This window comes from Bradysia coprophila, unplaced genomic scaffold (genome assembly GCF_014529535.1).
Source record: "Bradysia coprophila strain Holo2 unplaced genomic scaffold, BU_Bcop_v1 contig_476, whole genome shotgun sequence".
Classification (NCBI taxonomy): Eukaryota; Metazoa; Arthropoda; class Insecta; order Diptera; family Sciaridae; genus Bradysia; species Bradysia coprophila.
The window spans coordinates 1,681,122-1,704,488 of NW_023503727.1; the positions used below are offsets into that span (position 1 = coordinate 1,681,122).

Here is a 23,367-nt window from a genome sequence, read left to right on the forward strand (position 1 = left end):
TGGTATGAGATGGTGGAGGACGTCGAGCACTACCAGTACACTAGGCATGTCCCGATCGGATATACTCTTGAAATCAATTTTATAACATTTGTGAATGGAATTTTTAAGAGTGGCCACGTCGCCCACGAAGCAAGTGCAGACACTGCAACCGGTACTGGTGAGTCGAGGACACCTTGGCCAGTAAGTATGCATAATATTCCATGACAGTAGCTGAACTCTTTCACAAAATATTTGTTATTTCGATGTGCACATGGATGTGCACACTGCACATGAATTGAAAAACTATACTACGAACTTCAATTTTTTGTAAATATATCGAAAAATATGTATAATCTGTGTATTTGCAACGAAATCGACTTCTTACATTCGTGGGTGAAATAACTAATTAAATCGATTATTTCTCGTTTTTCTCATAAATTCAATTTATTCAGATTTTGTAGAACAAAGTGTGCCACATCGAAATCACAGATATTTTGTGAAAAAGTTCAGCTACTGTCGTGGAGTATTATGCATACTTACTGGCCAAGGGGTCCTCGACTCAACAGCACCGGTTGCAGTGTCTGCACTTGCTTCGTGGGCGACATGGCCACCCTTAGAAATTCCATTCACAAATGTTATAAAAGTGATTTCAAGTGTATAATGGATCGGGACATGCCTAGTGTACTGGAAGTGCTCGACCTCCTCTACCACCTCATACCACAGGCTAAAAAAAATCATTTGTCTCTCAGGAAATATAAGTCAAAAACCAAAAGGTCACATTTTCGATGTTAGGCAATCTTGGCAATGGCACCTTTTGGACCATAGGTTTCTTCGGTAGATTTGTAGAGTTTTCAAAGCTCTACATCCCGCTAGAACATTGTTTTCAAAAATACTCTCAACTTTCCGAATTATGACCATCGGAAACTTAAAGCCGCCCGGGGGGACTTCTTCCATGGCTCCATTGGATCCATCAACCATATGCCCGGACACAGTTTTCGATGATCTACGTTTTCCGCACACAGGCTATCGCGGTCCTTAAAATTTGGAAAATTCGATACGCCCTAGTTGTTACAGTGACCATCAACGTTGACTCATGTTATAGTTTCATGAGCGATTCAGTGATTCACTGCTATTTAAGCTTAATCCACGCAATAAGTGGCAAATTCGTAGATCTTTTGTTCGTATAATGTTACAGTCGATAAATTAATCATAAAGCGCACAACATTCAACACAATTCTATGAATCTATTACTTCTTTCTACCTAAGTATTTTCAGCGGATTAAAAAAAATCTTTTACTTCATCAGCATTGCAACGCACTTCAATCTGAGTTTTGTAGTTTTAAAATGAGAGCAGTATTTAAACCATGGGATTAAGCAAATCTGTTTTCTCGCTTGTTAAAGTGTTCAAATGGGATCTCATACAGTATGGTAACTAGACGACTGTTAACGCGAAATTCTTCAATTCTGTATTCATCTTTAAATCCTTTGTACAACTATAACAATAACTTCTGAGATTTAGCCTGTAAAGGGCTTTACAGCAGGCGAGAACAATTGGCGATTTAAATCTAAACAATATTGTAGCCAGACAATATTACAGATAACGCGATAAAATTTAAGGTTCTGCTTCTATTGGACATAACTTTGCAATAATGACAGGCCCGTCCATAATAATGTCAATGTAAATGCTTTGTCTTGCTATCTTTAATTAATACCTTTGACCATTCCCATTGTTGTGAGATATTCTTTGAGAATAGAATGAAATGAAAAAGAAAACGAAAACAAAAGAGAAGAGAAGCGATTAACCTGCTAAATAGGTAATTAATTCTGTCAAGTCGTTTACCTTGTGCAGAATGATTAAGCAACAGGCATATAGATTTCAGAAAAAAAAAACGAGAATCATTACGATAATGTAATCGGAATTACCATAACTGATGACGACAGTCTCATCAAATTCTTGAGGGAAAAAAATGGAAACGTTGAGGAATAGCATAGAAAGAGATGGTAACAAATGCCGGTTTTATTGCTTCGTCTAATATAGTTCTTCTGTGATTAATCAGAACGAACTGCGAGTACGAGACGGAGACCTGCGTCGCAATTTTTTTATTTTTCCATTTTTTGTCGAATGTAAAGTTTCCTAAAGTTCTGTTCTGTTCGTATATCAGTTTCGCATGTTATTTTTTGTGTGTCTATTCGTGCGATTATTATCATTCGTGGGATAGTCCGCAAAATACGACATGATGTTGTTCAGTCAGATATTAGTTGTGAAATTGTGCAAACGATGTCTGCGTAAAAAATTCCATTCATTAAGTCGTTAACGGATTATGTTCTCATCTCACGAGGAACATCAATGCGAAGAAAATGTAAATGTGACGAAATTCTGCCACTTCCTTTGTTTAGAGAACAGTGATTGATGTAAAATCTTTTACTTCGTTAGTTTGGATTTGAAGCGTTACCTGTAGATGATTCGCTTTGTATAATTTGAAAATTGTTTCACTTCTAGCACAATGGCGTACCTCTGGTTGCTTCTTATTATTTACATCAAAATTTCAAAGTCCGTTGGACAGTTATTATGGAATGATCCATCAGCCAACGATCTGCATTGCACCTATCCACCAGCAATTACATCTCCACAACACATTCTCACGGCGGTAAGATTTCATTAACTTTTTGCTCGTACTTTTTCAATCACATGACTCGACAATTTAGTAGGTTCATGAAGACTGAAGAAGAGTCTTCCACTTGACTTTGGAATTGTCATATTATATACATAGTCTGTTGACGTTGGTCATACAGTTATTTACCATGTTTGGTAGCAAGCGTCTATTTTTCACGATGAGAAATGTTGGATTGATAGTCTTTTCTTAAAAGGAAATGTTCCAGAAGTAACGTTTTATGACAGTTTTTCAGTAAGTTCAGTACATGAACTTACTCAGAAAGTTGGGTACCATTTCCATATTCATTTTTTTGACCCCCTACCTTCGTATATAAAACGAAATTTTATTTGGAGTATCGTATGCCCTCTTCCCTCCGAGGAAATCGGCCCAACAGTTCAATTTACTTCTCTGTAATCACGGGTTCCCACTGCAGTTATTAAAAAAAGAATTCAAAAAAGAAGAAGTTGGGTTCCAATTTAAATTTTCTTTTTATCGCAGTTGAATGGAAGGTCTCAACGCTACAAAATGTATGCTCCAATGGCTAACAAAACGTATTACCGATGGATGTAATTTCAATTTACTTAGCACATACACACAAACGAAACTGTATTCCCTTCATTACAAATCCAGGTATCATAAGGCTAAGAACACTCCTGCTGCATCTCAAGCTGACATAGATGCACTGAAACCTCGAGTTACATTTCCCGATGTAAATGCATTCTCTACGATATCACAGGGAACGGTGAGCATATTCAATCCACCAACAGCATTCTACCGACTGTTATGCATTCCAAACAATTGGACATTCAGTAATTCGACGTGTCTGGTTAAAAATGCAAGCAGTGGCTCAGCACCGTTTGGTTTCGGAACAAATGACCCAGTCATATCGACCATTTTTTGGGCGGATAGTACAGCTTTTGCGGAATGGCACTGTTTCGAGGGGGAACGTCAAGTGTTCAATGTAATTTCATTGAAACGTTATTTGACGAAACCGCAAATCGATAGCATTGTTAGACTGGTTGTGCGGTACGGTTTCAGAACGAATAACATTGAATTTCAATCGTATTATTAGGTCGGCCGGATGTAAGATCTGTTGGGGAAGACATTTGGTTGAGATTGATGTGATACAGTCATAAAATAAGTTCATTTAAATCAACGAAGGGTTACCTACTCGAGGAAAGTGTGTGTATAAATGTTCAGTGGAAAACTTGAGGAAATGGGCAAATGGTAGGTGACCCCTTGTAATTCTTAGAAATTGATTCATAAATCTTTTACCTCATTAATTGTAATATAATATTGCTCGTACCTTGAAATGTACAAAATAAGTAAATGATTTGTTCGGCCGGGTCCAGGTTGAAATTTATCGCGAACAACAATTTTAAAACTAATTTCGCGCGCTTTCAATCACCAGTTTCTTCGGCAAATATTTGATTTTTCCGTGTCCAATTTTTGTTCAAAAATATTTTCAAAACTGTCCAGCAAAACAGTAGTTTCAACCGTTCCACAATGCTTTTACCATTGAAACTAGAGGCAACACTTTCATTAGCTTTCAACGCATTTGTCAACAGTAGAAACATAAACGAGCCATTAGAACAGTCGGAGCGTTTGCTGCGACTGAGCCCCGTACGAACCCGTATATCTATTGCGTACGTGACCCTAGTGCGTCTGTCACCCTACTTTGACCGTAGACCTATTGCACCCGTAAACGTAGTTGAAGTCAAATTATTATGAAATGTGTACATCTTAGAAATTGCGCATAGCGCAATTAAGAAGCCCCGTACGACGTTCCTTTCAAATGTAACACAAATTTCAAGTTGACCTAAAATTTTAATTTATTGAGAGGCCTAAGGCCAAGTTACGGCCTTAGTCCAACGACCCAAATTTTTTTTTCCAACAGTATTCTATTCGGCCTTCGATTACCTTCCAAATGAAACAAAACTTAGGAAAATCGGATGAAATTTACTCGAGTTATACGCAAAATACACTTAGGGCTGAGTAGCGGCCTTAGTCCGAGGACCCAAATTTAATTTTTTTTTCAACAACATTCTATTCGGTGTTCGATTACCTTTTAAATGAAAAAAAAATTAGGAAAATCGGATGAAATTTACTCGAGTTATATGCAGTATACACTTAGGGCCGAGTAGCGGCCTTAGTCCCAGGACCCAAATTTTAAATTTTTTCAACAACATTCTATTCGGTGTTCGATTACCTTTCAAATGAAAAATAAATTAGGAAAATCGGATCAATTTACTCGAGTTATATGCAAAACACACTTAGGGCCGAGGAGCGGCCTCAGCCCAAGGACCCAAATTTAATTTTTTTTTCAACAACATTCTATTCGGTGTTCGATTACCTTTCAAATGAAACAAAATTTAGGAAAATCGGATCAAATTTACTCGAGTTATTTGCAAAATACACTTAGGGCCGAGGAGCGGCCTCAGCCCAAGGACCCAAATTTCAAACATTTTTCTCACCACATTCTATTTGGTGTTCAATTACCTTTCATATAAGACAAAAACTAGCAAAATTGGATGATATTTACTCGATCTATACGCAAAATACACTTAGGGCCGAGGAGCGGCCTCAGTCCAAGGACCCAAATTTAAAACGTTTTTCGCCACATTATATTCGGGCTTCGATTACCTTTCAAATGAAACAAAAATTACGAAAAAAGGATGAAATTTACTCGAGTTATATGCAAAATACACTTAGGGCCGAGTAGCCTTTCACTTCTAGGGCCCTAACTCACGGTCCATTCACCCGATTTTAATAAACTTTTTTTTCCTGGATCGGTATCGACAATACCTATCTTTTGCCGTTTCATTTGCATTTCCATCGTTTTTTTTGCCGTAAATATCCCCAAAAGACCTTAAAGCACTTAGGCGGCCCTAACTCACGAAGGGCCGACCCAAATATGCCCATCTTCGAACTTAGCCTCACTATTTTGACTATCTTTCAGGGAAATCGGATTTGATTTACTCAAGATATCGACGTGACAGACGGACAGACGGACAGACAAAATTTTTATTGCGGATTCGTTATCTATGAACATAGGCAAACACTTTGCCCTTACCGTCTGCTTCGAATTCCATCAATTACACACGGCATCGTAATCCTATAAGCCCCTTTGTACTTCGTACGGGGCTAAAAACAGAGTGTTTGCCCTCACTCGTTAGTGTGGAATAACTCACTCGTTGGTATGGAATGGTCAATGAACTAATTGTTGGGATATGAAACGATATGAAGTGAGTCGCCACCTCATGTGGAACGAATGTATGAAACAAAAACCACGAAGGAATTAGCACTTGTCAACCATAAATTGAGCCACTGACGAGTAAAACGGCATGATCTTCACGGATATCAGATAATCGTAAGTTGAACTATTTTTCGTATCGATCCGGTTCGCACGTCATTAAATCCTGTTTACTCACTAAGCCCTGAGAGATGAGTCATAAAACCTTATTTCCCAGGGCCTTAATGAGTAAAATAACGTAACGTAATTGTTTGGAACTTTGTATTGTGCCTTCTGTGGTTGCATCCTTTGCTTTCGGCTCGAGCTGCAAACATCACACTTGGCAATATAAAAAGTTTAACCAAATGCCGTAATCTACTATTTTTGTTCTTTTGGATTAAGTTCAGTGTACAGTGGTTCATAGAAACGTTTCCAATCAAAAATTCCGTTGGGATCCGACTCTAAAATCTCTTTTTAGCCCCGTACGAAGTACTGGGGGCTTATAAGATTAATTTGCCGTTTGTAACACGTCGAATTGGAAGCAAACAGTAAGGGCAAAGCATTTGGTTATGTTCATAGATGACGAATCCGCAATAAAAAAAATGTCCGTCCGTCCGTCCGTCCGTCCGTGACCCCTCTAGCTTGAGCAAATCACAACCTTTTTTCAAAATTCTTTTTTTCCCCGATTGGTATCGACAAAAGTAAGGTCAAGTTCGAAAATGGGCATGGTAGGGTCGGCCCTTCCAGAGCTAGGGCCCTATAGGTGTTTTTCAGTCTTTCGACGATATCTACCGAAATACGCACGCAATAGCTACTTGTGATATATCAAATGAAAGGTATTGACGAGTAGAACAAAGTTGCTGAACATTGTTTTTGGGTAAGATGCAACGTGGGCTTGTTGGGAGGGCTCAAAGGTCGTTACTCGGCCCTAAGTGTTTTTTGCACATAAATCGAGTAAATATCATCCGATTTTGCTAGTTTTTGTTTCATTTGAGAGATAATTGAATGCCGAATAGAATGATGGCAAAAAAAGTTTTAAATTTGGGCCCTTGCACTCAGGCCGCTACTCGGCCCTAAGTGCTTTTTGCACATAAATCGAGTAAATCTCAACCGATTTTGCTAGTTTTTGTTTCATTTGAGAGGTAATTGAATACCCAATGGAAAGTTGGCAAAAAATTTTGGGTTTCTAAAATAATGTCGTAAATTGTTGGTTTTATTTGAGAGGTACTTCGTACGGGCTTTCGTAATTGCGCTATGCGCAATTTTAAAAATGAACACTTTCAGTAAATTTGACCATGCCCAACTTGACTTGCATTTTGGTAACAGACGCATTAGAGGGTTGTAGACGTATTAGGGTTCCGGGCGTATTACGGCTACGGACGTATTATGGTTACGGACGAAATAAAATTACGTAACGGGGCTAAGTCGCAGCAAACGCTCCGACTGTTCTGATGCCTTGTTTTAGATTTAGGGTTGATTATGAAGTGACAAATAAAATACTTGAGTGGGAGCCCGTACCAATAACCAGGGACTCATACTAGCGGTAAAATTGATTGATTAAAAAGAAATAGTTTTCGTTTATCATTAAATTTAATTCTTTTTTATTTCACTAAAATTAATTTTTAATTAATTTAATTGTTGTACATTTACACTCTTTATCGATTTTTTTTCTTCTTTAAATTATCGCCCGAAAATCTCTAATTTATTTTGTTTAATTCTACGAAGCATGTCATTCAAAAAGCGTTTAGATTAAGAAAATTAAAGTGGAAAAATTTTGTTAACTAAATTTGTTGTCTGAACAGGAAGTATTTTAACTATTAACTAGTAGTGCTGGCACGGCAACCACTGGCAATTTTTTTTTATTGTAAATACTTTGTTTCTGAACGAATTTATCAATAATTACAATATTTAAAATTTACATTTTTTCCCACTCTAATACTATGAATAAAAAAACAAAATTCCTCCTTCAAAGTTGGTTTTTATTCGTTCAAAAAGATTCCAAGATCATAGCCCCAATATATCTATTCACCCATACTGTGTTCATGTAATACGTGATTTCAATGAAATAAGAGTGAAGCGTCCGAGATCGAAATAAAGTTACAATGAGAGGAGACGATGTGTGGTGTCTGTAATTCCACTTTGGAAGGTTTAAACATTTTCAACACAACCTAAATTGCTTTCCACGGAGTTTGCCAACACTTACAAAAAAAAAAAAAAATTGGAATAAGAAAAAGTTAGCTTTTCTTTGAAAAATTTGTTGGTTGGTATGTAAATGTAAAGACCCGGAACACCTTACCCACTCGAATTTAATTAGTTTCGAAAAAAAAAACTTGAACAAATGATGAATAATGGAATGGTACAAAATTCTCCGAATTCTCTGTCAAGCGGAATAAAGTTACCGAAAAGAACGGAACATTCTAACCTTATCGGAATTCATGTTTTTAACCCCTTTTAGTTAATCACTGAATCAATGAATCACTTTTTCCGACTTTATTCACTCGATACTCTTGCAGTCAATATTTACTTAATCTCTCACGGACGGCATGAATATCTCCAGTAGGAGCATTTAAATCAGAGATGTTAAATTTTCCGAAATTTAACAAAATTTTCATGAATTTTATAAAATTTTCCTAAATTTTGTTAAGTTTTCAAGAATTTGTGAAATTTCAGAAAACTGTGATATTTTCCGGAATTCAGCGAAATTTTCCTAAATATAGTGAAATTTCCGGAATTTTGCGAAATTTTCCGGAATTCTGCGAAATTTTCCGGAATTCTGCGAAATTTTACTAAATTATCTGAAGCTTTCTAAAATTTGCGAAATTTCCGGAATTTTGCGAAATTTTACTAAATTTAGTGAAATTTTGCAAAATTTGTGAAATTTCCGGAATTTGGCGAAATTTCCGGAATTTTACGAAATTTCCGGAATTTTGCGAAATTTCCGGAATTTTGCGAAATTTCCGGAATTTTGCGAAATTTCCGGAATTTTGCGAAATTTCCGGAATTTTGCGAAATTTTTCGAAATTTGGCGATATTTTCCGGAATTCTGCGATATTTTCCTAAATTTTGTGAAATTTCCGGAATTTTGCGAAATTTTCAGAAAACCTAATTTAATTTGGCAAAATTTCACAAATAATATGTCCTGGTTACACGTGTGGAATGAAACAAAGCTTTGAAATTTAGAAATAAGTAAAAGGGTGGCAAATAGTGAGCTTTCTCAGTCGGGACATTAGACAAAATAGGCAAAATAATTGGGTGAATAGAATTCCAGTTTGGTATTGAATGTAATCGACGCATTTAACACAGTCAAAAGCCAGTCATAATCTTCACAAAAAAAAAACTTCATTAAAACTTTATTCAAAGTAAAATTGTTTTTAAACATTTTATAGTTGTAGGTGACGATGGTTTGCAAAAAAAGGAAAAGTTAATTGCCAAAATCAATTTCTAGAATAGAGTTCGAGGAACGACCAATAACCACGAATTGTACGGACTAACTTATTCAAGACGCTTAGGCTTTTAATAAAATATTCATCGTTTTTGTTGAATAGGAAACAGTTTCTTTCAAATACAGTTGGTTGTACACTTAAAACTATCGAATTGCAAAATTGTTTCATTTCCTACTGTAACATTCAATCCATGTTAATTCGGAACTAAACACGAAATTCCGATGTTCTCATTGCCGTTCTCATTGCCATTCTGATTTTGATTTTCCTCTCCATTTGAATTGTTTAATTTCATTATTTTTGACCGGTTGTATGTTGATGGTGGTGATGATGTTGCTGGGAGCCTTTCATAGGACGATTGTTTCGGCGACTACTTGAAGCATTGTATGGATGTGGATGGATGCTGAAACGTTTATTAAAAGAAAACAATTCGATTTAGCGATGCCAATTATTTTGGTGTCAGCAATTTGGTTTTGTTTAATGAAGCAATGAACGTAAACGGAAACGGCATGCATTTCTAGTTTTTATTTATTATTTTACGAGACGAACAATAGTGACAACTGGCGAACACAACACAATGATGACAACAATTTTAGCGATGCGGAATGAGTGACTTTAGTTGCAAAAGAGTCTTCGGCTAAACATTGACACTGGGAAAAGGTAAATCAAAGCAAAAAACGATTAAGAATGAAGGCGATGGCGATGCTAAAAACAAATATTGAAATCGACCGTTTGTTGAACAAATTTCGTTTAAAAAATTTTGAACGAGAAATTGTGAGGGATTCTTTTGAATTTCGACTGGCCGAAATCGGCACTATTTTTTCCGGGACTTTTTTACATATGCCTAGTTAGGCCCTGGTGCCTAGGCCCCAAAACCAGTCTCAGATATTTTTGATCTTCCTTACCTGGTTGGTTGTAAGTGGCCAAAAGTCGAAAAATGGGGTTTCGTAGTCCGGATTTCATTTCCGTAAGGTGACGAGGACACGGGCGTGTGTGGGTTCGTTGGAAAGCTGAGGTCAAGTACTCCTGGGGCAAATATTAATTTAATAAAATTTGCTGATTATCGGACGAAAATATGACTTCCGGAAAATTTATCGAAATCAAAGTAACCTCGGTGAACTTTGATGAGTTCTGTGACCTCACTAATGCAATTATTTGATTAAATTATTACTTATTATGAATGTGGAGGACCTCAGCTGTACAGCGATACGCATATTTAGTAGTTTGGCGGAGTGAAACACACATTTTTATCTGTTACGTAGTCACGTACCAAACTACTAAATATGGATATCGGTGTAAAGCTGAGGTCTTCCACATTCATAATAAATAATAATTTAATCAAATAATTGCATTAGTGAGGTCACAGCTCTCATCAAAGTTCACCGAGGTTCCCTAGATTCTGATAAATTTTCCGGATGTCATATTTTCGGCCGATAATCAGCAAATTTTATGAAGTTAATATTTGCCCCAGGAGTACTTGACCTCAGCTTTCCAACGAACCCACACACGCCCGTGTCCTCGTCACCTTTCGGAAATGAAATCCGGACTACGAAACCTCATTTTTCGACTTTTGGCCACTTACAACCAACCAGGTAAGGAAGATCAAAAATATCTGAGACTGGTTTTGGGGCCTAGGCACCAAGGCCTAACTAGGCATATAAAGTCGTGGAAAAAATAGCGCCGATTTCGGTCAGTCAAAATTCAAAAGAATCCCTCGTCTTCAGCTGTAACGATGATTTAGGACCATAAGAACGAAAGTAAGGTTATCAGATCTAGGTTCTAAGTATAAGCACTTCTGTTTGTATGAGTGGATGAGTGCATGAGGCTCCACTAGAGAAATTGGGTGCCATGAGTGATAAACTCAGAGGTGGCCTAACCTGTTCTTTCAGAACCTAAAATCAGATCCGATTCGCTTGTCGAAAAAAATGATGTCAAAAATGTCAAATTTTGTGCTTTGAGAAACGCTTTCGGAGTGTTTTTGCAAGCAAAACACTTCACTTAAGTTTAAAGAAAAAACTGTGGGAAATTTCAGAAAAATGTTAATTAAAGAAGCAATTCCAACAACGCCTGGAAGCACTTTGTAGCCTGTGTTATCAGCCAATTACAGCATTGAAATATTTGTGTTAATCAGAGTCAACTAGGTCAAGTCTTTCCCTTGTGACAACACATGACTCTCTACAAAAAATCTTTCGTTATTTTTACCCAAGAAGGTCTGAAAAACTAGGTTGAAACACAGGAAGACGCAGGGCCGTATCTAGATGGGGCGCAGGGGGCGGCGCCCCTCCTAGCGAAGTAATTTTTTCATTTTATTTTTCCCATACAAAATAATTTTTTTGGACCTTGCGCCCCCCCTAGCGCACTCAGATTTTGAAGTCTGGCTACGGCCCTGGGAAGACGGCTGGAATTAAAATATCGCAAGTTCTGTTCTATAAGTTCGTGGAGGAACCACAAACTGATTTTAATTCTGCCGTCTGCATGATTACTATAGAGATACAAAGGTGTCTTAAGTGAAGGTTATTGACCTGTTCTGTCAGAGCCTTGGTGTTAACAGGCAAGCACTTTTCTAATGCCTAAAAGGTAAGCTCGGCGTTTATTTTTATCATCTGTCACTGTCGACAACAGATGATCATAGCGAAACAAAAACTTTAGTTAGCTTTTCTTTTACCCAATCCATAATTAACAGAGACAAACAAAAAGTAAAAAACTGCTAGACTCTGGAAAGCAAAGTTCTTCGATGTCTAAAAAGGAAAATAAAATAAAAAACAAATAAAAATGCAAAATGAAACTGTAATAAAAATGGGATGGGTTAAGTAATGATGGGTGTGTGTGTGTGTGTGTTGTGGGTGAATGTGTGTGAGTTATTTCGTCAGAACCACCCAATGAAATTGAGCACCTCGTCAGATGGATAAATTCAACATGAACATGATCCGGATGGTATGAAACGAAACAAACCTTGTTGTAGCTGGCGTATAGAGATTTGTCGAATTTAATGTTAACGGCGACGAGGTAACCGAACGCAACGGTCTACGTGGTGTTGCCATTGAACTATGACCCGATCGTCGACGATTTGTTGAAGATGTTAGATTTTGTAACGGTTTCGTCGATGATGGCGTCGTTTGTGTGGAGCTATATTGTAATGATTTGTTGGTTTTTGTTGAATAAATAAAGAAGAAAAAAACGGGGGGAAAATAATGCTAACAAAACAATGAGATCGGAGGATGAGGACACCTTTTCCAGTGGACTATTTTAAATGTACCTAGTAAGGTATTGGACATTGGACCCTAGAAGCCAAAACGTTTCCTACATGCTTGTATGACTACTGGTGAGGCATGTTTGGTGTCGTTGGAAATCTGAGACCAGTAGTGATCAGGGAAGACAATTTTTTGATGTTTTTGTTGCATTCCGGAAGCAAAGGAACTGTTAGAAGTTCCCCGAAAGTTCATAAAATTACCTATCCAGTGACACCCCACACCGCCATGTCCCATGTACCTTTCGTGTCTTTGAAGAAATTTCCATTAAAAATGTGCATCCATTTCGATCACCTCCCACTAGTCGCTCAAGCGTCGAGGAATTTTTTTGAAAGTGGTTTTGGCTTCTACGATCCAATATCTCGGCACATATTAATAGGCGTCCAATTTCGACTGTTTTTAAAAAGTTACTTCCCGCTGATTTGACCGAGAAATCGTCGCGATTCGCGATCATAAGGCTCGGAACGGGTTCGGGTTGACCTGTTTTAGTTCAGGTTGACCTGAACCGGATTCATGACCCGAACCTGAAAAATTATTTCGGGTTCAACCCGAACTTGACTCGAACATGAATTTTCGATTTCGGGTTTAACCCGAACCTGACCTGAGCCCGAAATTGTTCAACCCGAATTTGACCTGAACCTGAATTTTCAATTTCGAGTTCGACCCGAACCTTAACTGAACCCGAAATTTTAAATTTAATCAGGTCGGGTTCGGGTAGCCCGAAATTTTGAGCATTTATTACACTAAAAAAAGTCAAAAATTTCGGGTTACCCGAACCCGACCTGATTAAATTTAAAATTTCGGGTTCAGTTCAGGATCGGGTCGAACTCGAAATTGAAAATTCAGGTTCAGGTCACATTCGGGTTGAACAATTTCGGGTTCAGGTCGGGTGCGGGTTAAACCCGAAATCGAAAATTCAAGTTCGGGTCAAGTTCGGGTTGAACCCGAAATAATTTTTCAGGTTCGGGTTAAATCAAGTTCGGGTTCCGGTCTGACCGAACCCGACCCGTTCCGAGCCTTACGGGGCGATCATTACTGTTACTTCTTTTGATCCGAGTATTTTCAACAGATTGGTGCGATAGTGTATTGCGTCGTTGCTTGCAACTTTTTATTTTTCCAAGTGTGGCGTTTGCAGCTCGAGCCGAAGGCGAGGTACGCAACCACAGAAGGCAAAGTACAAAGTTCGTAAGTTTTTTACTCACGAGACCCCGAAGAAATGAGTTTTAAAGATCATGTCCCGGTGAGAAGTAAGTAAAATCTTTTACTTCATTTGTTTCAACATACACATGAGACACCAAGACTGTCATCGCTTACTTTTATTGTTGCTGTCGATAATAGACAATTTTACTTCTGATTAACTGATTCCCTGTGTTGGAAGTGTACAACATAACATGCAGCACAACAACTATCATTCAAACTGATAGAAAATGATTCTCGGTCACATTTGATATAAAATTGAAAACGTCCAGTGAAGAGAATAAAAGCAAAAATAACTTGAATGTTTAACAATGTGCAGAGATGTACATGCGAGACAGTTTATTACAACATCTACAGCATAATTTAATGAACATAATGTCCATACTTGCGGTGTAATACACAATTGTTTCGATAACCGTAAATTCATTCAGTGTTGGTTGTTGATGTAAATGAATCAAATCAATCAAAGATAATTATGCAGAATGAAAAATACAGAAAACTAGGATATCAAATCTATTCCAAAACAAATTTCTAGAACGTGAAACGGATATTATAATGAGAACGAGCGAACAATATGTGTGTGAAACATAAGAACGATATCAGGCAAATAGAAAATTAAATTGTTTTAAAATCGAAAATATTGCCGTACCTAAAACGGAAGTGGTTTTCGGTTTTTGACACGACGACACAAAGTTTTCTTTTTCAATTTTTTAATTCATAGATTTTCACTAGTTTTTTGCGTTTTTGTTTTAATTTTTTTCAATAAAAATATCTGAAAAATAGTGGAAGAATTTTGGTTTTGTTTTAAATCATTTCAATTTTGTGGAAAGCGGCGTTTGCATAACTAAATTCGCTAATGCGCCGCATACGGAATGTATACTTATTGCGGCGTCTGTATAGAAAGCTCAAGCAATTCAATTATATTTTTACACATTTTCAACTGGAACATTTGACATATCGCCAATCGCCAATCAATTGATGATTACATCGAGTCATCAGTTCTGTCTTGTCCTAACACATTATTGACAAGATCGTCGTCGATTATAAATTGATGTAAAATTGACATCATTCACTCAATTTCGGTTGTTACTATTAAGAGGGATTCTTTTGAAAAACAGCCTACCGAAATCGGACGCATTTTCCAGTGGACTTTTTTATATGTGCCTAGAAAGGTATTGGTCCCGAAGACACTGTTTGTACTGAAATTTCTCGAGGAAGACAAAACGTTCATGGTCGTGTAGGGTGTCATTTGACAGGTAATTTAAGTGCTTTTGGGCCAAACAGGGTTTTATGTGGTTCGGATGCATCTACCATGAAATAGAAGTTGAAATTTTTAGGTGTACATTTTTCATCATAGATGCATCCAATGCCAGAACATTGTCATCACGAGAAAAAATGCTCGAGATGGAGACGGAACTAGAGAAGATTAAATGGGATGTGGTCGGTGTGAGTGAAGTGAGGAAACCTGGAGAAGAATGTGTTAAATTACAATCAGGACACACATTCTTCTATCGAGGAAGTGACAGTCAAATGCTGATGCACGGTGTCGGACTGTTCATTCATAAACGATGGTCAAATCGCATAATTCACACAAAAAGTATATCTGATAGAGTGATATACGTATGCCTGAAAATTAACAGCAAATACAGCATAAAAGTGATTCAGGCATACGCGCCCACATCCACACATGACGACCAAGAAGTGGAGATGTTTTACGAAGACATTGAAAAAGCCATGGACGAAAATCGGTCATACTTCCAATACCTAGTCGGTGATTTCAATGCGAAGCTGGGGAAACGAGAAGAAGAGTCTGAAATTTCTATTGGAAAGTTTAGTTACGACCAAAGAAACGAACATTACTCAATTTCCTACTACATCACGAATTATTCGCAATGAATTCATTTTTCACCGGAAAAAGTCAACGGAAGTGGACTTGGGCCAGTCCAGATGGTGTAACGAAAAATGAAATTGACTACATCATCACAAATCGCAAATCAACCGTTAAGAACGTCACGGTCCTGAACAAATTTACAACTGGTAGTGATCACCGGATGGTTCGTGCAAGAGTCACATTAAATACCCGATTCCAAAGATCGAAACTAGTGAAAAAACGCGAAAGGATTGACGTTCAACGACTGTACGAACAAAGTGAAGAGTTTGCAACACAGATGAGTGCTGAATTGGTCGACATAGACAACCAATACGAGACATTAGACGAATTGAACAACAAAATCGTCGAATCAATCAAGGGTTATATGGAGATCAAATGCAAATCTATTCATTTAAATGAATCGAAACTGAGTAAAGAAACGCTGGATTTAATAGCTAGCCGAGTAGAGTTGATAAAAAACGGAAAGAGAGATTCAGTAGAATACCGAAACTTAACAAAAACTATCAACAAGGCAATGAGATCAGATCTAAGGAAATATAACGTCCAACTGGCTCAAAATACGATTCAAGCGAATTGCAACATGAAAGTCTTACGATCCAAACTGATGAATGTGAAGAAAAAAATCTTCAAATTACGAGACAAAACAGGAACGATTCAATCGGACCGAAATACGATATTAGATATCGCCAAAGAATATTACGAAGATTTGTTTTCATCGAAATGTCCCAACCCGAATTCTACGACAGAAGAAGACAGACCAGTCGTTAGGAACGTAGGATCAGAAGATCTGCCTGACATACTTGTTGAAGAAGTAAAGGCTGCAGTCAACGAAATGAAAAACAAAAAGTCACCTGGTGAAGATGGTGTTCCCATCGAAGCCATTAAACTAGGTGGAGACTCCCTATTAAGTGCAATAACGGCTTTGTTCAATCAGTGCCTCCAATGGGAAAAAATCCCGGAAGCATGGGAAAATGCAGAGATCACATTACTGCACAAAAAAGGGGTGTTATGTACAAAGCTAGAAAATTACCGGCCCATAAGTCTTTTATCAACACTGTACAAGCTATTCATGAAAATCATCACAAAAAGGAACACGAAAAAGTTCGACTTCTACCAACCAGTCGAACAAGGTGGATTTAGATCAGGTTTCAGCACGAACGATCATTTACAAGTGATGAGAACGTTGATTGAAAAATGCAACGAATACAAGATTAGCATAGTCTTGATATTCATCGACTTCGAAAAAGCTTTTGATTCAGTTGAAACATGGTCGATATGGGACTCATTGGACGAATGTAGAGTGGACTCAAGGTACTCCAAGGTGCTCCAATATGTGTACGAAAATGCGACGTCATGTATTAAACTTCATGAGAACACGACGAAATTCAGGCTAGGTCGAGGTGTAAGACAGGGTGACACCATCTCTCCGAAACTGTTCACATCAGTCCTGGAGAGTGTTTTCAAGAAATTAGACTGGAGCAAAAAGGGAATTGACATAAAAGGAGAATTCCTTAGTCATCTCCGTTTCGCAGATGACATTGTCCTAGTCGCACTAAATCTATACCAAGCACAAGTCATGTTAGAAGAGTTAAATGAAGAGGCTAACAAAGTTGGTCTCAAGATGAACTTATCTAAAACGAAAATCATGACAAACATTGACGACGACAGACAAATAAAAATTGGAGATACAGTTATTGAAAGAGTCGACAGCTATGTATACCTTGGTCACAAACTGAAATTAGGTCTAGACAACTAAACTGCAGAAATCAAGCGTAGAATTGGTCTTGGATGGGCAGCTTTCGGGAAACTCAGCCTGATTTTCAAAAGCAAAATGAATAATAGTCTAAAACGGAAAGTTTTCGATAGGTGTGTCCTTCCAGTGTTGACATATGGAGCAGAAACGTTAACATTAACCAAAGCATCTGAAAATAAGTTGAGAGTGGCACAAAGAGCCATGGAACGAAGTATGCTTGGAATTACACTCAGAGACAAAATGACAAACCAATGGATTCGCCAACAAACAAAAGTCGTTGATGTCATGGAAAGAATTGCGTCTCTAAAGTGGAGTTGGGCAGGACATATTGCAAGAAGGACAGATGACCGTTGGACCAAAGCCATCATGGACTGGAGACCCCCCACAACAAGACCTGTCGGAAGACCAACAGAGAGATGGACAAACGGAATAAAGAAATACATCAAAGGTACATATGGACACACGAACTGGCAACAAGTGGCAATGGATCGTACAACATGTAAAAATTTAGGGGAGGCCTACATCCAGCAGTGGATACAAACAGGCTAAAGAAGAAGAAGAAGAAGAAGAAGAAGATGCATCCAAACTTCATAAGACCCTATTTGGCCCAAAAGCACATTAAAAAACCTGTCAAATGACACCATACACGACCATGTACGTTTTGTGTACCTCGAGAAATTTCAGTAAGAACAGTGCAAGTTTTCGGTTGAAAACTTCAACTGCACATACGTCAGTGTCAATGAATTTTAAACACAATAAGTCCCTATTTGGCTCAATAGTACGTGTGATTACCTTTCTACTGACACCCCACACGACTCTGTACGGCTCGTGTAACTGGAGAAATTTTTGTAAGAAAAGTGCAAGTTTTCGGTTTTTGATCACCTTTCACCAGCCAGACAAACTTCGAAGAATTTTTTGAAAGTGGTTTTGGCTTCTAGGGTCGAAGTCCTTTCTAGGCACATATAAAAAATTCCAATAGAAAATGCGTCCGATTTCCGTTTTACCTGAGCCCGATCGGATCCATCCTGAATATTTCGGGTTCAGGTCAGGTTCGAGTCAAACTCGAAAGTAAAGGTTCAGATTCTGGTCGAACCAAGTCAGGCTCAGGTTCCGGTGAAGTTCGGGTTGAACCTGAAATTTCAGTTCAGGCTCGGGTTGAATTCCGGTTCGGGTCAACCTTAATTGAAACAGGTGAACTCGAACCCAATCAGGGCCTTCATAATCCAGAAGACACAAGTCTGTCAAAAACACTCTCAGGCCCAATTCTAGTTCAGAACCCATACCAATTCTGAATTTCCACTCATCCGGATTTTTTGTTCGCCTGAATGTAGTCCTCTCTGAACTGCTTTTTGGACGGTTAGTTTTTGACGACCGTCACACAGCGTCGAATCAAAATCGTTTATAGTTTTCCATGGAAACGAACTGTCACACTGACAATGTCATAGCACCGCGTTCGTTTCATTAAATCGATTGAGTCAAAGTTCGGAAGCGCAAAATTTATTTCAGTGAACAAATGCCGTCCCGACAAGAAAATCGCGATAATGCCGATCTGAGTGTTCATCCGAGCTATACAAATTTGAAAATTCCTTAGTAAGACATTGTACTTTGGCATGGTATGATTGTGTAGCATTCTAATGATTGAATTGACGCTGTTCTCTTTGGCAGCGATGTCCTGTGTAAACTTGCCTATCAAGCTGCGAGTCGAAAGTACAGCAAACAATTTTTGTACGAATTGAAAATGCAAGAAGCTATGCAACCGAGTGCGTATGACGCGATGCGTTTCAATCGGTAATACTAACGTGACGGGAGATGGAAGTCAGAATGGTTTGATTCTCCACCTGCGATTCGAATATTAAACGATGCAACCGAATGAACGCAACAGATCTCTCTATTCAACAGATACTTTGCCATTACAACATTGTGGCCACCGTTACACACCCGGAAGGAGATCGACTACACGCTGAATAGAATGTTTACGTTAACGCCGAAACAACAGAAGCGCCTCAACGAACTGATGACCGAAAGGCAATTTTAAACGATCGGCTGTGTCGATGTCGAATCGACGGTCAAATATTCCAGTTCAAAATCTTTTTTTTGTTCAACCAACCAACGCATCATGGATGGACGTAAATAAATTGGAATATTGAAACTCACCTTGTATTTGATGGCGGCATTATTGCTGCTGGTGGTGCAGGTCCGATTGCCAGTTGTCCGTTGCCTGCATGAGATCTGTGTCTGTGACCGGAATTCTGAATTCCCATTAATGTACGGCTGCGGTTAGTGAATTCGCGATCGAAATCCGGTGCCTCTTCTTCATCCAGATTGATGAAGTCTGATGGGAAACATTGATCGTTGTTTAACGTTACTGTGCCGGAAGCGTCAATGATCAGAGTTCTTTCTTACCCTGTCGCTCTTCTTCATTTCCGGTGTGAACGTTTTGTTCACGCTCGATAATGTGAGCTCTATCACCAATGTGATGTCCAATAGCCATTTTCTTAACGCCCGTACGTGAATCTTGAACTGTTTTCTGTGTTTCTTTGATACCACCCGGTCCAGTTTTCGTGCTGCTCGTGGCCTTGTACACCTGCGGTCTGCCATCCGAACCGTGAGTCATTGAGACCTACAACGAATTGGGAACTAATAATGTCAAGAACACCAGACCACTCTTCGATTGGCGTACCACTTGACTGGAACTGAACGATGTGGCCCCATCCGGAATTTGTAGATTCATGAAGCGATTAATGTTGGGCATACTGGAGAAACCGAATGGCATTAACGGAGCAGGAGCATGTCTTTGATGATGGCCACCAGTCAATGCGGATTGATGCTGCTGATGCATATCAAACATCCCGAATGGATCGGAAAACATTGAATTCATCATGGAATTCATTTGGCGCATCGAACGCATATGATGTCTGAAAAATGTACAAAAGTGGAAATTTGACCAAGGCTCGACTAGAGATGTGCGGGCCGCCCGAAAATGTCCTGGGCCGGGCGGGCTTCAAATCTGTCGGGCCGAGCTTGGACCGGACCTAAAAAATCAAATTTTTGGCCCGATTTTCAAAGTTTCGCGCACTTTTTTATATGAAATTTGCTTTCGGCCCGCCCGAAAATGTCGGCCCGTCCGAGTTTTTATCCGGCCCGATCGGGCTTGGGCCGGACGGGCTATAAATACGTCGGGCCAGTTCGGGCCGGGCTTTAAAAATGAATTTCGGACCGGGCTTCGGGCCGGACGGGCTTCAAAAAAACATCGGCCCGCACACCTCTAAGGCTCGACCCAAAAAAAATAGTTTGTGGACTTTTGAGCGGAACACGAAGCCACCAAACCAAAAAGGGGCAAGAGAAACGTTGTTGATATTAGCAATAGTTTCGATAAAGCATGTGGCGTCTTAAAATACAAAAATCCGAAATAAAATCTGTCTGTTCAGCTGTGCGGAGATATTGTCTTAAGTAAACAAAGTGCGAGGACTGCAACACCATATCAATTCAAGTGAAATTATTTATTCAACAAAGAGAAAGTGCTGGCCGTCGATTAGCCCGCCAATTTCGTATAAATCATTACGTTTCGAGAGCGAAATGTTTTATGCTGCGCAAATAAATCGAAAACAAAATTTTGATGTTCGATCAAGCATCTTCAATGTCATGAAAATTTAGAAAACTCTAGACACGTCGAGCATTCAACAGTGGACATAATTCGATGTAATATTCATAAATCCGTGAAGTTCTTACCCGAATATTGGATCGTCTTCGCCGAAATCACCCATTAATGAACCGAACAACGACATTTTGTCAATTATTTCCAAAGCACTTTGATAATAATGTTGATTCGAGACTTGTGGACTATTTTTTTCTTTTTATATTTTTTATGATGGCGAACTTCTGATTGAAAATAGTGTCGAAGTGACATCTGGCGGGAAAGAGAAATGACGTTTGTTTGTTACTTTTGTTCAGATCATCTAGTACATTAATGCATCCATATACATTAGGGTGTCTCATAAAATCTTTCCCACAATTCACGCCGTTAGTCTGCCCAAAATTTGAATTTCAAGTGGACGAGTCGATGAAAAAGTGAACCGAAAAATACATTTCAACGCTTCCTTGTATGAAAATGACGTTGCGTTACAAAGACTTGTGTGAGAAAGATTTTAATTTCGACTGCACTTAGGGCGTGAATAGAGGTTGGAGGTAGAGGTGGTTTCTCAGTTTACGCATATACTCCTCTTTGTTTAGATTGATTCTTTTGAATTTCGATTGATCGAAATTGGCGCTATTTTTTCCGGGACTTTTTTATATATGCCTAGTCAGGCCTTGGTGCCTAGGCCCCAAAGCAGTTTCAGATATTTTTGATCTTCCATACCTGGCTGGTGGTAAGCAGTCAAAAGTCAGAAAATGGGGTTTCGTAGTCCGCATTTCATTTCCGTAAGGTGGCGAGGACACTGGCGTGTATTGGTTTGTTGGAAAGCTGAGGTCGAGTACTACAGGGGCAAATAGATTTTCAAAAATTTTTATGATAGATGGCCGAAAACATGACCTCTGGAGAATTTCTTCGAATCGATGGAACCTCGGTGAACTTTGACGAGGGCTGTGACCTTACTAATACAATTTTATGATCAAATCACTGTGAGATTACGTTAAATGCGTTTGTTGAACTAGATAGATTTGGTGAAATTTCCTCGGGTCCATTCAAATTCTGACATTGGACCATACCTTTTGATATCTTTAACGTTACGAATTGGCAACGGACTATTAGAATATCTATGAGTAAGTGTTACATAGAATGCGAATGAAGGAAAAATCATCTTGCCCAGCCGCGGATTTGAACACGGGACCTCTCGATTATGAGTCGAGAGCTCTAGCACCAAAGCCACTGGTTCAGACAAAATGATATTTACTTCGAACGCCTTTATGTTGTGTAGAGTGCTAGATTGAATGTGTAGTGTAGTGTAAGTGTGGAGTGTGAAAATAGACATTACATTAGGCTTTGTATATGAAATGTGTCTACTTGGCACACCTTTTCCATGGAAACAAATTCACCAAAAACGGATTTGTGGTATGAAACGTTGTGTGTCAACCGCGGGGCAAGTAAGGTCTTATGGGAGTTCGGAAGTATCTACGATGGAATGTGAGCATTTAAACATTTGAACTTCTCATATTTCATCGTAGATGCTTCCAAACCCCGATAAGGCTCTATTTGCGCTGAAACAACATACCTTTCTGATGACACCTCATACGTTTCATGCACCTCGAGAAATTTCTGCAGGAAAAGTGTAAGTTTCCAGTCTTTTTCCGGTTGAAAACTTCAACTGTACATATCTCAGTGTGGATGAATTTTAAACCTAAAAGACCCTTTTGCCCTGGAAGTACTGCAATTACCTTTCTAATTACACCCCACACGACCCTTTACGGCTCGTGTAACTGGAGAAATTTCTGTAAAAAAAGTAAATGTTTTCGGTTTTTGATCACCTCCCACTAGCCACACAAGCTGCGAAGATTTTTTTTTGAAAGACGTTTCGGCTTCCAGGGTCGGATACCTTTCTGGGCAGATATAAGAAAATCCACTGGTAAATGTGTCCGATTTCGGTCGGTTGTTTTTCAAAAGGATCCCTCACACTGTCCACTTTCTATTCTATTTAGAGTACCACTCATGCTTGGGGTGCGTTGACGAAATTGAAAGTTTTAATCTCCATTAGGTATAAACAAAATGTACAAAATTATGTTGTTGGATCATGAACTAGCCGTTGACATCAGCAATCTCACCTTTCGACTCTTTGTGTCGGTATTTTATCATTCATCCGTTAATTCAAAAATGACTGATAACGATAAGTCTAAATAACATCGGTCAACAATGTAACAATCTTGAGACTCAATTGTACTTTTGACTTTTCGATTGGTATATAACTCAAAATTAGGCATGACAAGCCTTCGTCCACATGAATTCTTAGCGACTTGCAGCATTTTTATTTTTGCAAAAGC

The 23,367-nt window shown here is 38.6% G+C and overlaps 2 protein-coding genes and 1 long non-coding RNA gene across 4 annotated transcripts; 2 read left to right on the plus strand and 1 right to left on the minus strand.

Moving 5' to 3' along the window:
- Positions 1–2,489: 2,489 nt before the first annotated feature.
- Positions 2,490–4,298, plus strand: LOC119082662. Its single transcript, XR_005088675.1, has 3 exons — positions 2,490–2,627; positions 3,132–3,199; positions 3,264–4,298. It is a non-coding gene; the product is annotated as an uncharacterized LOC119082662 (long non-coding RNA).
- A 4,900-nt stretch (positions 4,299–9,198) lies between these two features.
- On the minus strand, positions 9,199–21,292 carry LOC119082659 (myeloid leukemia factor). Of its 2 annotated transcripts, XM_037192242.1 has the most exons (6): positions 21,124–21,291; positions 20,075–20,309; positions 19,798–20,014; positions 19,549–19,726; positions 12,258–12,431; positions 9,294–9,708 (listed from the first exon to the last, which is right to left on the minus strand). In XM_037192242.1, the coding sequence occupies exons 1-6, from the start codon at positions 21,177–21,179 to the stop codon at positions 9,600–9,602; spliced, it is 969 nt and encodes a 322-aa protein (XP_037048137.1). In that variant the 5' UTR covers positions 21,180–21,291; the 3' UTR covers positions 9,294–9,599. The 2 variants fall into 2 exon arrangements, with proteins under 2 accessions (XP_037048138.1, XP_037048137.1); XM_037192243.1 differs by lacking the exon at positions 12,258–12,431 and having other exon boundaries at positions 9,199–9,708; positions 21,124–21,292.
- Positions 18,774–19,547, plus strand: LOC119082661. Its single transcript, XM_037192246.1, has 3 exons — positions 18,774–18,984; positions 19,060–19,182; positions 19,294–19,547. Exons 1-3 carry the CDS (start codon positions 18,908–18,910, stop codon positions 19,427–19,429), a joined length of 336 nt encoding a protein of 111 aa, XP_037048141.1. The 5' UTR covers positions 18,774–18,907; the 3' UTR covers positions 19,430–19,547.
- Positions 21,293–23,367: the final 2,075 nt, after the last annotated feature.